The sequence below is a fragment of the Sinocyclocheilus anshuiensis genome, unplaced genomic scaffold, assembly GCF_001515605.1.
Source record: "Sinocyclocheilus anshuiensis isolate Anshui unplaced genomic scaffold, SAMN03320099.WGS_v1.1 scaffold2567, whole genome shotgun sequence".
Taxonomy (NCBI): domain Eukaryota; kingdom Metazoa; phylum Chordata; class Actinopteri; order Cypriniformes; family Cyprinidae; genus Sinocyclocheilus; species Sinocyclocheilus anshuiensis.
The window spans coordinates 115,009-130,691 of record NW_015558740.1 but is presented as its reverse complement, the minus strand read 5'-3'; the positions used below and the strand labels follow the sequence as shown (position 1 = coordinate 130,691).

The window sequence follows — 15,683 nt, the reverse complement described above, 5'->3', positions numbered from 1 at the left end:
TAGTTTTAGCGTCACTTCCGTTACGCGTCCCTTTAAACCACAGACACTTCCTCTACGAAGGGAAGTTGCCACTGATCTCTCTCTCTCTCTCTCTCTCTCTCTCTCTATGTGTTTCTGTCCTCTTTCTCTCTGGTAGGTGACTGGGTTCATGACAAACACTTCCTAAAAAATTACTTCAGTAACACAGTGTGGTGTCTGCTTTCACTTTCTCTGTTCAAGCAGACAGAGTCATTTGTATTGTTGGGTGAACTCTGCTAAATTGGACTCCTTTTGACATCCCTCTACATTACACAGAGTTCCTGGGATCACGCAAATATTAGGAACTTTCACATTTTCTCTCTCTCTTACAGATCAGTGGAAGTTACGGTATTTGCAAGCGGATTGTTACCATAGAAACACTCACTCATTAAAGAAATGTTTTGTCTGGTGAATAAGAGAGTGGCAAATGTTTAACAATTGTAAGTGAGATGTATAATGAATGCATTTTTTTTCATAAAATGATGTATTTATTAGTAGTTCCAGATGTCCTCTTGAAGATACACTGAAGCAGGCGTATAGAGTAACCTTAATAACTATATGGACATGATTAGCACACATTACTCTAAATATGAAGCTCTATTACAAACTTCTACTACAAATTTCACTACTGCAACTTGTATAAATGACTTTTGATATCAGTCTTATTAATATTTTTATATATTTTTTAACGTGCCATTAATGTAAAATGCTAAATCAACTGTTCTGTTTCAAACTGTTTTTGACAAATTGAAAAGACAAAGGCAGAATTAATTTTCATCTGAAAGGTAAAATTATTCCATACAGGCATAAGAATAAATAGATATTTTTTTGCCCATATTTTAATTGAGGGTGTGTCAAAATAGCAACACTGTGAATTAAAATGTAATGATTTTACTCATATAGGTTTAAATGAAACCATCTGTATTTGTTGTTTATTTAGTCCCTCCTTTGTAAGGACATAGAAAACCAATCATGGATTTCAAAACAGTTGAACGATTTTCAAAACTGAGCATAATGAGTCTTTGGTTGATAATTTAGGGGATTTATCCCCGTATTTAAATGCAGTTGTTACTCTTGAAACTTTGTGTACATGGCCTAAGCATTGAATTAAAAAATAAAAACAGTAACAGCATGCCTCTCAGGACCTTCAGTGCGTATTCTGGGGAGGCCTAAAAGTGTCTAACTTGACCTTTTCACTTCAAAATAAAATCAATGTTTACTCCACAAATCTGAAAACACAATGCCTGCCGGTGACCCTTGCCTGCGTCACATTGCCACTAACTGTATGTGTCACAGTTGTATTTAAGAACATGCTATAACAGTAATTTCAAATCTGAAAATACTAAATCGTTACATTGAGTTGGACTTTATGTTGTCTGTAAGCTTGAGGTGTATTATGTCTGTTACAACAATATAAAGTTCTTATGAATATGAATTGAATGTCAAAAAAAGAGAAACTGTCAGTCTGATGCACACTGCTCATGTGATTTGTGATGTATAGAGTACGTCTGCTTTAACAGATGAAGACTGAGTCATACCTGTTTGCCATGGTAACAACAAAAATACTTTTATGATTCAGAGGAGAAATCCTTCTCTCACAGCGTCCTCTCATGAAGCACCTGACAAACACAATGCTTTACACCAAACCACACGGCTGACAAACACTAAATGAATTTTCATAAAGAGGTTTACAAATAGAAATGTTTAGATTTTTTAATGTTACAACTGACTGTTGTTTAATATCAGTGTCTTCATAAATGTGGTGATTTTTATTTTAAATTTTTAAACTGTAGCCAGATATAATATAAAGCATGTTTTGTTCAGCTAGCCTTTTTTTATTTCGTGATCTTTGGTTTGCCGGCTGATACTGTATGTGTAAAGGCAGAGTAAAACACTACAGCACTGATTGCTCACTATTACGTGATTTACAGATTTCTGTTTCCTATAATCAAAGTGAAGAGCACTTCACAAACAATAAATAGCTACTCACCAAACAAAGACTAATAACAGCATCACTGCATCTCATTGGCTCTCACTCAGCCCACTACTGATTCATGGACATATGTGACCCTGGAGCACAAAAGCAGTCTTAAGTCGCTGGGGTATATTTGTAGCAATAGCCAAAAATACATTGTATGGGTCAAAATTATAGATTTTTCTTTTATGACAAAAATCATTAGGATATTAAGTAAAGATCATGTTCCATGACGATATTTAGTACATTTCCTACTGTAAATATATTAAAACTTAATTTTTGATTAGTAATATGCATTGCTAAGAACTTCATTTGAACAACTTTAAAGGCGATTTTCTCAATATTTTGATTTTTTTTGCACCCTCAGATTCCAGATTTTCAAATAGTTGTATCTCGGCCAAATATTGTTCGATCCTAACAAACCATACATCAATGGAGAGCTTATTTATTCAGCTTTCAGATTTGTAAAATTTACCCTTAAGACTGGTTTTGATCTCCAGGGTCAAATATGTTGTTTATGTACTGTTTGACTTTAAACAATCCACACATGAGACATTCATTCAGTTCCCACTGTAATCCTTAACTCGCAATGGTAAAACTAGATTTATTCATATAACACTTAAGAGTTCTCATCATCATTACTATCACAGCCTTCCTCTTTCTTTTGAAATGGCAGATTCATAAAACTAATATGTTTGCTCAGAATGACTTGTTCTTCATGTGCACAAAGTTTTGAGAAGTTTTCTGGAGGTCCTGCATCTTGTTTAGATACATGGATTTTATCAAACACCAGCAGATAAAAAAATCTAAACCTGACTGACTCTGCTAGAAATCTCAAAGCAGGCCATGGTTGGATCTTCCATCAGGACAATGGTCCAAAAACAAACACCAAAATAGGTCACTGAGCACAGAATGAAGGTTCTGCTTTGGCCGTCCCAGTCCTTTGCTCTGAACCCTGTAGAAAATGAGACGGTGAACGGAAGAAGAGAAGCGCCAGCATGGAGCTGGGAATCAGAATAATTCTGGAGATTCTGTATGGAAGAAGGAATTCATACTTTTACTTCAACGGAAGCTTCGATTTTCTGTGAACTGAATGTGAATATTTTTTAATGTAAATGCCGTTTAAAAAAAAAAAATGTCATCAGAGAATTCTGAAAAAGGTGTATCACGGTTCCCACAAAAATATTCAGCAGCACAACTGTTTTCAATCAGCACATTAGAATGATTACCAACCCCAAACTTTTGAACGGTACTGTATATAAACCAGCACAGTTCTCATGCCTGTTGTCATCTGTGTACATTCATGTTATTTAAATGCATTTAGCACATTAAATGGACGTATATATCATAATAACAAATGTATCAGCAGATCGGATAGCATTGTATCACTGCTCAAAAGCTAGATTATACTCAGCATCTTCTGAAAGAGAAAAAGTGTAAACCAAACTAAGAGAAGAAGATCAGTGTAAAATGCCATTCTCTGGAAAGTACATCTGCAAGTTTACGGCTGCTGCTAATTATAACTAAAGCAAATGCATGGTTTGGATTTGGTTGCTAGTGGCAACGTGTGTAGGTGGCCACAAATTCATACACTGAAGAAAGACACAAGAGTCTAATTACTGGAAGCTCATTTGGCCACTTAAACGAGGACCAGCGCTCTGCTTGACTGGGATCATGTGTCTGCTGCTGACACACATTAATCACACATTAAACCTGCCTTGATTGAATGGACAGATACTACTTAGCATCTTACATGGCACACATGATTAGAACATTGCTAAGAGGGTTTATTTATGATATCACTTTTGCATGAATTACAATCCTCAATAAGATACTAAATATGACGATAAGAACATATCAAGAATCACAGAAGATTTTGTGTACTATGTACATTTAATTTCATTCATACAACTGTGTGGACAAAAACCTGTAAACAGCTCTTTACTTTGAGGTAAACAGAACTGCATGCACACTTTCCGACACACAAATGTCAAAGTGCTCGAGGAATGAAGTAAACCCACACAGATGTCCTTCCTGAGATCATCACATGCTTCCTGTCCATTAGCTCCTCATCCCTCCTCGACTCCGTCTCCAGCATCTGAAGAGCATCTCAGCAATCCGGTTTCCAAGCAACCCGTTTCATAAAACACTCACTCACCCATTCAAGGAAAGCGTGAAGCTGTTCTGACCACATCAGGTGACGCAAAAGCAAAGATTAATGCTTCATTTCATTTGAATCTTTTGATTCTTGTTGTTGAAAGTGGATGAGATTCCTCCTCAAGACCTTCCTCCATCTGCTCTTCTTCTTTTGTACCTTTTATTCAGCCCCTCTGCTTTTGTTTAATGGTATGCCTTCTTTGCATCAATTTGTTCAGATTAAATATGCTTCCTAATCCTAATAATATATAATAATAACTGTTATGTACACTTAGATTATTAAACATATTTTCACATAAGAATACAATATGTTGGGACCCCTAATGATACTTGGAATGGGTTTACAATGAATACAATACTAACAGCAAGATTTTCAGATGCTCACATCTGCCACGCTTAATGATAAAACTCAATGGTGACTCAAAAAGTCTTTTCTCAGTCCTATTCATAGTTCTCGTTTAATATGACTTCTTTCCAGTGCCACATTTATTGAAAGCAAACACTGATATCTAACTACAGATTTGTTCTCTAATCATTACATACGTTTTCAGCTGTTGACAAATACACACTGTAAAAAAGGAATTGAGAAAACTTAATTCAATGCAACGTAATGCATTCATATTTTCTCTCAGCTACCATCTTAAAAATGTTCTACTTCGTTTTCTTCATTTGTATTTGTTAATTAATTCACTAAATGCAAAGTGCCTTATTCAACCTTTAAATTCATCAAAGTAACTACATATTTGTTGATAATAAATATGCAAACATAGCAAAAAATGCATTTATTCTGCTTAAAATTGGTTGTATTACGGCTGCCAGGATGATTTTGCTCGACTGTAAAAATGTCCCAGAACACCAGAATTGAAGGACTGGATTGATGGGATGATTGAAATTGCTTCATATGAGTGTCTGTTGGGGAGAAATGCAAAGAATGTGGGATTATTTCTGGCAACGTATAAAAATGGGATAAGTGAGCAGGACTGTGTGACAACTCTTTTAATTTCAATGTACTTTTGTCTTGATTGTATCTCACTGATGACGACAAGTGTCTGAATATGTAACTGTAAAGGCGATTATGGAATACTGTAATGATGTACAGAGTTTTTGGACTGTTGAACAATTAAAAAAACAACAACGGTCACATCAACAAACAAATAAACAAAAACAGCAAAAGTTTAAATAGTCACCAAACAGCAAACAATAATCCTGTAACAGTAATCACATCATTTATTCATGCTGAGGTGCATGCTGGGAACTCACAAACCCTTAACATATTGCTCAATATGAAATTATTCATTCAGACAACTGTGTTTGACTAGCTGGGACAACATTTGGTTTAAATGTAGTGTCAGTGTCAAGTACAGTAATTCACAAATCCGATTATTTGCAAGGTCCCATAAATGGGAAAATATGTCTTTTTTTTTAACAGTGTGCTACTGGGTGTTAAAAACCACATTTGTCAAAGTTCATAAAAGAGTTATCTTTCTGCCGCCTCCACTTTTCCCCTTTCTCTATCTGTCCTCCTATTCTTCTTCTTTCCACTCCGCCTCTTCTCAGTCCCGTGTTGGGAAAACTACTCAAAAATGTAAACAGCTTAGGCAGAAAAAAAATCCACTAAGCTAAGCTGAAAGATTGAGATGTTAAAAGGAGAGTTTAGATGCAAATTGGTCACACAAATGTAAAAAAATAAATAAAGAGTAACATCAACAGTAACATCAATCCATATAGGTGCATGAAATAGCAACATTACACATCCCGAGTAAAATGTTACAGTAAGGCAGTAAATATCTTTCATTAAACAGAACTAAAAGACTGTGGCTGGCCCTAAAGTGCCACTTACCACACTTCACTGTAATGCTGTAACATATGCCAACAAACAACATACCTGATTATTTACTTTATATTTGGACTGTTACACCTGCCCCTGGTGTGGCCTGGTTTCTCCCAATATGTGTGAAGTGCTATGGTGTGCTGTCCTATCCTTTCTGTTCCAGGATTGTGATTGGCTTTTGTTGTCAGGTCACAGTATGACCCACCCTTCTGCTTCGGTGTCTTAACTTAACTTCTCTACATCCTAAAACACTTCTAAAGTAACCCGGCAGGCATCGTTTCAAATATGATGCTGAACTGTCAGCCATGCATTTAGCTGAGTATGCATGCAATGTTGTGTAAAGCAGCTTATATCATTCTCTTAATGGATATGTAGAGGATTTTCGTTTTTTCTCAGCCACATGGCCACGCAAGTTAGATTCCTGTTTTTCATGAAAACCCTGAAGAATTGTCTATTGTTCAGAGTCAGCAACCTTAATACAGCAGTCTATGTGATTGTTTGCATTTATAACTCCACTTTGCCAAAACGCTAGTTGGCAGTGTCGACTTCAGGAGCAAAGTGTAAACAAGCTGTGGTGTGTAATCAGCCTCATCACTTTCATTAGCAGCAATCAGACTCGATTACATTCATTTCCAGTGGATGTGAAGGTGCCGCAGATACACATTTTTTCTGGTTACAAAGTGGTTACCAATCACAGCTGTTCATGTGGTGTAACCCACTGCTCTCTCCAAAAGGTGCTGTTGTCTTATTTGAGGACAAAAAGGCTTTTTTGTTGTCCACATAAACCCCATCACACTGATCCCATTTACATGCACTTTTGTAAGAAACTAGTCTTTCCCCCGACCCAGATTCCACTCCACAGTAGATGTTAGATCATGCTAATTTCCCAAAACGCCTCAATTATTATAGAGAAGATGAAAGTCAACAGTTATGTTGTTTCTAGATCATTTGGGATGATCACATCTCAGACAATTAGGTGTCAGAACTACATTAACATACTGTTACGACTTCATTTGCATTAAGGGTAGTAAACTATAACTGTATAAAAGGTTTGAGGTTAGGATGTTCGTTCCGACTCCTATAATAAATATATAACCTATAATGCTAATGCAAGGCAAGAACAGTGTGGCCTATATTTTAAATGTTTGGCTGTATGAATCAAACATTAACCATTTCAGCGATGGGGGTTCAGAACGCTCCACTTTGAGCTGCTTTCAAAAGATGTGTGGATTAAAAATGAGTGCAGATGCAATGAACGATTAAATACAGTATTTTATTCACTGAAGCCAACATTGTGTCCCTGATCTTTGAGGGCAGGCGTAAGACACGCTCATGCCAGGAGATCACAACCAACACATCCAGTCTTCTGAACACAGGGCAACAGGCATATTGAACAACATTACAGATTTAAAGGAGTAGTACAGGATCACAGCTAAAAAAAGGTATTCACGATATCTGAGTTTGGACAGCAAACGGTCCAACTGATGGCTAAGGCGCATTAAAACCAGCTGCTCTCCTTCAGTACTCACACAACTGCATTTTGAGAGGAGATCCTACATTACAGGGTTCGCCAAAGTAAACGCACAAAGATGACAAGGCTGGAGGAAAACTGTAATCATGATTTGCACCCAGGAGACCGACAAACAAAAGTCAAAAACAAAGTGAGTGTTCCAGTCAAAATATTGTTATGACAAAGAAAGACATTTCAAAGCTTGAAATTAGGCGTCTCACTTTTGGATGATTTTTCATTTGAGTTGTTATTGTTTTTATTTTGAAACCCTAAAGTGCACTTGCATGCCCATATCTTTATGTTACACTTCGTCTGACTTTTTTATTTTATTTTATTGTTTTCTGCATCCTATGAAAAATAATAACAAATGCAATTACTATTTTAAAGTACTATGTCTGTGTAGGACGTGCACTGTTAAAGGGTTAGTGCCAGCGTTACATGTTCGGTCTGGAAAAGCGGCGAACATCAAACAACATGAAACATAGTAGCACATAAAAGGAAGAGTCGATCTCTTCATATCACCATTCATACTAATGAGTTTGTAGTATGCATTATTAAGTGTGTATATACTGCTTAAAAGTAATGCAACTTTTGTTCTAAAATTTGCAACAAATAAATAAAAATAAACATCATCTAAGTGCTTCTGTGTTCAGTACCGGACAAGAAAAACAATACGTCCTGCAATTTCAGAGAGAGAAAAAATACAAACAACAAGACGCAGCAACAATATAAAGTCTGCTGAAAGAGCTTGTAATCACAAAAGCACAATGTAGATATGATCCTCTCTATTTGTCAAATTCTAACATAAAATAAAGTGTCCTTAAAAATACTTCAAGTAAACAAAATGTCGTTATAGACGGGAACTCGAGAAGGGACTGAAACTAATATCTGTAAATGTGAAAAGCTTTTCATATAGATTCCTTTGAAACCTTCAAAAGTTCAAATAAGTAACTAGATCCGGCTTTGTTGGTGTGCAAAAACAGTGTAGAACGTTCATATAGTGTTCACGACGTTTGTTTCTGTAATGAAAATGAATCTTAAATTCAAGGTTAGCAAGCATCACGAAAAAAGTAACTGAAACGCTCTCAATTCCTCTAGAAACCTCTGCATTCGAACAACCTAAACATGACGGCAAAAACACAGGAGCACAGACAAACTAACACGACTTTACACGAGTGAAAATGTATCTTCAATAAAACCAACCACAGATTTGGTTACGCTTGAAAAACCTGTATAATGAAGTAACATATCACTACCCTTTATAAAGCTCTCTAAAAGAGTCAGAAGAACTAATAAAGTGCACGATAAATACTACTGGCATCTTTACAACAATAATGTTCTGAACTGAGAATTAAAAATTCAAATATAGAAGATTATAAAATGCACAAAAGGAGCATTGGCATTTACACTACTGAAAAAGCAGAAGTATACTCTTTACTTCAACAAACAGATAAAAAAATAAATGGCACAAACTGCGCAGCCGATGACGTTAGCATGAACATCATCTAATCTTGCAGTCTGAAATGCTATAACTCAGCAAGTACCTCGAAATCATCATTAGAAAATAATCTCTTTAGAGTCTGGGTCCATTGCTGTGACATGCTGGTACGATCCATTAATGTGCGCGTGAAGGTGGTTAGTACATCGGTCGTGGATTACATCCGCAACAAAAACGAAAGGCTATCGTGATAAATCCTGCATCATACCCATGCATCTCTCTGCTGTTTATTAGTCTAGTAAAATAACTCGCTCTGAGCTACTGCCGAGCATATGTTTCCACTTCTCTTGAAGGAAAAGCAAATTTAGGGGAACAGCACAATCAAGAGACATTCATGTTCTCAGAGCGAAATCAGCGGCACTTTATTTTACAGTCCTGTTGCGCATGTACACACTTTAGCAATTACAATAACTGGGTAATAACTACAGTAGGTGTTAACCCTAAACCGCTGTAGTTACCTGATGTTACTCAGTCATTTCTGCAAGCGCATGTACTGTAAAATAAAGTGCAACCGCAAAACCGTTACACGCTAACAAATACAAAAGAAAACCACACTATTTGCTCCACAAGGGAGACCTAGGGATTTACAGCTTCCAATCAATTGATCAATTTACATTTTACACAAATGTTTTCTGATACAACTGTCGGCAGATAAATAAATGACATCCAAATATTATACAGTGGCTCTCTGAGAGGAAGCAGGAGACTGTCTATGTGATCTTGGGTGTTTCGGGCCGGTAGTCCTTCCGCTCGGACGTGTTGCGCTTGACTTTAGCAGCGGCCGGCTGGGACTCCTGGTTGAGAGATGGGCTGGACTGAGACTTCTTCAGCGCTGCGTCACCGTCCCGGGACGTCAAGAGCTCTCTCACACCCTCTTTCAGGAGCTTGACGTACATCTCGTAACGGCTCTCCTTCAGAGAGAATTCAGAAAATCCATTAGATTCCATTATAATGTCATGAGACGAGCGCTAACAATAGCTCTGCTCACAGCCCTCGCTGTCACTGCACCTTCAAAGCAGACCTTCAGTCAAATAGCACCTTGTGAGTGGCTCATTTAAGGCAAAACATGACAGGCAAAAACACTGCTTTTCATGCACTGGCCAACTGTGAGATTTCAGGCAATTTTGCTTCCATAACATCTCTTCTCCTTCAGACTAATGGAAAGACAACATCCAAAATACACGTTTGTGACCCTGGACCACAAAACCAGTCATGGGGTAAATTTTTCGAAATTGAGATTTATACATAATCTGAAAGCTGAATAAATAAGCTCTCCATTGATGTATGGTTTGTTAGGATAGGACAATATTTGGCCGAGATACAACTATTTGAAAATCTGGAATCTGAGGGTGCAAAAAAATCAAAATATTGAGAAAATCATCTTTAAAGTTGTCCAAATGAAGTTCTTAGCAATGCATATTACTAATCAAAAATTAAGTTTTGATATATTTATGGTAGGAAATGTACAAAATATCTTCATGGAACATGATCTTTACTTAATATTCTAATGATTTTTGGCATAAAAGAAAAATGGATAATTTTGACCCATACAATGTATTGTTGGCTATTGCTACAAATATACCCCAGCGACTTAAGACTGCTTTTGTGCTCCAGGGTCACATTTAACTGTTTATTTTGTTACACTTTAACTATTTGCATCTGTAGATTTGAATTACAATACTTTAAAGGCTGTTTTCTCAAAATTATTTTTTTCTCAGAAACTTCAGCAGCACTTACACCAAACCTTACAGTTTCATTCCTATCAATATTCTCAAGGTTTTTACCGAGGGGTCTGTTCACATATAATCCGTTTTATATAACATTTTATTCCTGAAATCCCTTCTGTAAAAACCGTTAACTCTTAATATGTCAACAAAATAAACCATTTTGAATTTTGGATGTATCCAATGTTCAGATTTCTGTTCTGGATATGTATGCACATTTGTGCAAATCTAATTCAATAATGCTTCATTTATATATTTAAACATATCATTTCATAAAACTTGCAATACAAAACAATCCTCTTAAAGGGATAGTTCACCCAAAAATGAAACGGCTCGTGACGACACATTGATGTCCTAAGTCACGAAACGATCGGTTTGTGCCAGAAACCGAACAATATTTATATAATTTTTCTGTCTTTGAGCGCGCGCACGGCATCCGGTGCGTGAGGTGTGTACGCGCTCTGGAGTAGTTTACGCAAGCGCCGGAAGTGATCTCTCGCGCGTATACGTCACTCATTGTTTACACAGTGCACAGTCATTGTAGGTACGACGGCTAATCAAAATGGTACTTACTTGCGCTTATCCGGATTGTTCAAACCGACTTAAAACTAAAAGATTACGTTCTCTGGCGTGAACTCATTCGGGAGTGGTGACTTTCCACGGATTCCCAACTTCTGAGCCTGCTCGCCTGAAGTTATGGTTGATTGCTCTTCAGCTGGATATCAACACACACATTAACGTAAACTACGCCAGAGCGCGTACACACCTCACGCACCGGATGCCGTGCGCGCCCAAAGACAGTTGGACATAGTGGTGTATTAGAGGTAAAATATGATATAAATACTGTTCGGTTTCTGGCACAAACCGATCGTTTCGTGTCTTAGGACATCAATGTGTCGTCACGCATGTTTTTTTTACTCTCATAGATTTTGTTACCATTGCCATGCATTATACAACTGATAGACTGCAACGGTTGGACTTAAAAATCATCAAATGTGTTCTACTGAAGAAACAAAGTCACCTACATCTTGGATGCCCTGGGGGTAAGCAGATAAACATCAAATTTCATTTTTGGGTGAACTATCCCTTTAACCCTTTTGAACCCTATTCACCTGTGGTGTCTTGCCTTAAAGTGCACCAACAGACTCAAGCAAAGCTCACAGCTCACAGTAGAGTTTGATCATAGCATGTTTTCAATTCCATGGGACTATTCTCTGTTGATCATTTTCAGTACTGAATAAAATCTATTTATAATCCATTATAATTTGTCTCAGTGTCCATCATTTGGAATTATTTTTTTACTAAGCTTGTTAAAGTGCTTTCTGAGATTGACTTATTTAGGAAGAACATTGCGATGTTGCCAAGAACTTGGTCAAAGCCTACTGTTTTGAGCAGCCTTTGTGTCCAAGCGAGCTAAACACTAATGTTTGGAACAGAGCTACAGAGCTAAACTCTGAATATAATAAAGATTAACTCACAAGAGTGCTTTATATAAGATTAAATAAATCTTCTATTGTCACATTATACTAATTACAGTATGGGATTGTTTTCTCAAGGTGGTCCTGACCGTTAAAATGAGAGATATAAAAGTTCATCCAAAACATTTTTTTCACATTTTCTAAAGATTTACTCAGCCCTTAGGCCATCTAAGATGTAGATGAGTTTGTTTCTTTATCAGGAGAAAGTAATATTTATGCATATGAGTCATATTTTAGCCGGAAACAACAATTTGAAAATTTGAACAAAAATCGTCTTGATGGATTTGTTTCTTACAAACACGCAACTTTTGGCTTCTGAAGTCATTAACTGATGGACTGGAGTGCTGTGGATTACGTGTGGATTATTGTGATGTTTTTATCAGCTGTTTGGACTCTCATTCTGACGGTACCCATTCACTGCAGAGCATCCACTGCTGAGCAAGTGAGTGCTAAATTTCTCTAAATGTGTTCCCATGACGAAACAAACTCATCTACATCTTGGATGGCCAGAGGATGAGTAAATTTTTAGCAAATTTTCGTTTTTGGGTGAACTGTTCCTTTAAATCCACATAGAGGAGGGTATTTTACCCTTAAATGTAAAACACACTGACTGGAATATTGATCATGTTGTCAGGCCAAAGGGCTTTAAAATGATTTTTTTTTCTCCACAGAAGTGTGTGGATATATGTTATAGTATGTAGATGTGTGATTGGTCTAATTTATTAAGAAGGGTTAATACACTGCAATATAAGTGAGTTTATCACATTACACATTATAATGGTGCTATCCATAGAACTAAACTAAGATCACTTTAATCAATTAGATAATTCCACTGGATTAACCATAACAGAGTAAATAACCCACATGTGTATGTTAAAGTATTAGTTTCTGGGTTTTGTATTTATCACACACATTGCTCTTCCACTGCGCTTGATGCCGAGGCATTTCACATCTGATCAAGTGCCTCCCTCAACACAGCTGCACTTAAACTACATTTGAAAAGTTTTGGGTCGTTTGATAATTCTAGGCGACTTCTCTTTGAATTCTACAATTTTAGAAGACCCTTTCCAGAAACAGGCCTCAAAACAGGACTCCAAAATGAAGTAATTTGGTTTTAAACAAATGATTTGTGAAAGATGCCGCTTAACTATTATTATACAAGCTGTTTTATTTTCAATTAATTTCATAGTAGATTTTGCAAGTCAGAATACTGTTGATTTGATTTATTTGATACCTTTAGCAATGTTTTTGTTTTTATTTTGAAGCAATGTGTTAAATAAACATAAAAATTAAACACATATGTAGCTTAAGTGAAGCTGTTACTCAGCAAGGGCTAGTTTGGGACCAAATGTTGTAGTTACAGAAAAACCAATTTCCCTTAAATTAAAGAAAAAAATATTGTTAAATCATTTTAATAAAAACAGCCTTGATAACAGGAATGAATGAGCTTAAAGTCAACACAACAACTGTAATTTGTTGTAAAACATAATTTGTTTAAAAACTGAGAAAATGGATTTTTAAAGATAATTCGTTTTTTTTTTTGAGATCATTTAAATTTTAAGCACAAACTAAAATGCATTGGTAATTTTTCTTTAGTGTGCATGTTCAGTTGGGTCCATCACAGGACCTCCTATTCTTAATGCAAGAATCATACCACTATACTACTTAGTTACACTATAAAAAAATATTGGGACACCATTTGTATTGCTTTGAGAGCACCAAAAGTTCCTATTTTATTTACTAGTTATGCATTAAGATTGCTTATGTTTGAATTCTTTAAAGATGAGAACAAGCATTTATAAAGTATCTTGTTTAGTGTTGAAACAAAAGCGCAGCCTCTCTGATGAGTGCTGTGTTATTCCCTTCCTCTGACCTTAACTATCAATCAAAGGCATTAAACAAAACGGCTTCAGCAAACACATTTCCATCAATTCTAGGCAAGATCATCTCTGGAATGTTAAAGACACTGAACACGAGTGTGGGGGAAAATACGGCCCAGCAAACGATCTGCTTAATTATGACCCTGGAACACAAAAGCAGTCTTAAGTCGCTGGGGTATATTTGTAGCAATAGCCAAAAATACATTGTATGGACCAAAATTATAGATTTTTCTTTTATGCCAAAAATCATTAGGATATTAAGTAAAGATCATGTTCCATGAAGATATTTTGTAAATTTCCTACCGTAAATATATCAAAACTTAATTTTTGATTAGTAATATGCATTGCTAAGAACTTCATTTGGACAACTTTAAAGGTGATTTTCTCAATATTTAGATTTTTTTGCACCCTCAGATTCCAGATTTTCAAATAGTTTTATCTCGACCAAATATTGTCCGATCCTAACAAAGCATACATCAATGGAAAGCTTATTTATTCAGCTTTCAGATGATCTATAAATCTCAATTTCAAAAAATTGACCCTTATGACTGGTTTTGTGGTCCAGGGTCACAATTGTGTCTCTTGCATCATAAAAGGCAACGGCGTCTACCTCAAAATCCAGGTAGTGCTCTTTCAAGCGGTACTCATCGACCTCTTTGGCTTTGACCTTCTTATCCGGCGGGTAGGATCTGTGCTCGGCTAATTCTGTAGAGACGTGCTTCAGCTTGGCCTCGTGGGACTTGAGCTGCTCTTCCTGTAACACATCAGACACATCAGCAGTATTCAAAGGTTTCAGACAGACACAGCACGTGCCATCAGCAGCATTTCACTCCCCTCTTCAGACCCACCTGAGACATGCGGGTGGTGGTCGCCGGCAGCAGCGGACGGCTGAATTTCTTCTGAGAGCCGATGGCGGCGGGGAAGGATGGGGCGGAAAACATGGCCGCCACCGAGTTGATTATTCTGATCCAGGACTCCATTTCCTCAGGGCTCCTACAGAGAAGAGATTGCATGTGTTCATATGACAGGGTTTCTGCAGACATGAACAAGTTAAATTTAAGACTTTTTAAGACCTTTTTAATACCACCTTATATGAAATTTAAGACCTAAACCTGTAATGGAAATACAAATTTTATTACATACATATATGTAATATTTAATGTGTATAAATTAAAAAGAAAACAAAATATCAATGCTGTAATAAATGGTATTTATTACTACGATATACAGTGAACTTTTAATGTCAGCAGACAATATTCCATACAAAATATCCCTGCAAAATAACTGCATCACTGAGATTTTTAGTAAACAATTTATTCTGAAACAATATTTTCATCAGTGTTCTATCAGCTTTTACATACTTAAATCTGCATATTTACCTTTACAAAGGCCTATGTTTAACCTTTTTAGATGTATGCATCATCTTACATGTCAAATTATTACAATTTATCAATAAATTCAATATACACTATAGGGCTGCTACCAGTCAGATTAAATAATTTACACTGCAAATAACAATAATTACAACTGCAATAAATAATGTTATGAGAGTAATGTTTTAAATGCATTTATGAATATACAAATAAATGTTGAGGGGAAAAATGCATACTTT

General features: G+C 36.3%; 1 protein-coding gene across 2 annotated transcripts in view; it reads right to left on the bottom strand.

Annotated features, from left to right (window-relative positions):
• Window positions 1-7,235: 7,235 nt before the first annotated feature.
• Window positions 7,236-15,683, bottom strand: part of LOC107681482 (PH and SEC7 domain-containing protein 3-like) — a 103,377-nt gene continuing 94,929 nt past the window's right edge. For both annotated transcript variants that reach the window (XM_016477791.1, XM_016477792.1), the window contains exon 15: window positions 7,236-9,900. In XM_016477791.1, coding sequence (XP_016333277.1) covers window positions 9,700-9,900 — 201 coding nt within the window. In that variant the 3' untranslated portion in view covers window positions 7,236-9,699. The remainder of the gene's footprint in view (window positions 9,901-15,683) is intronic.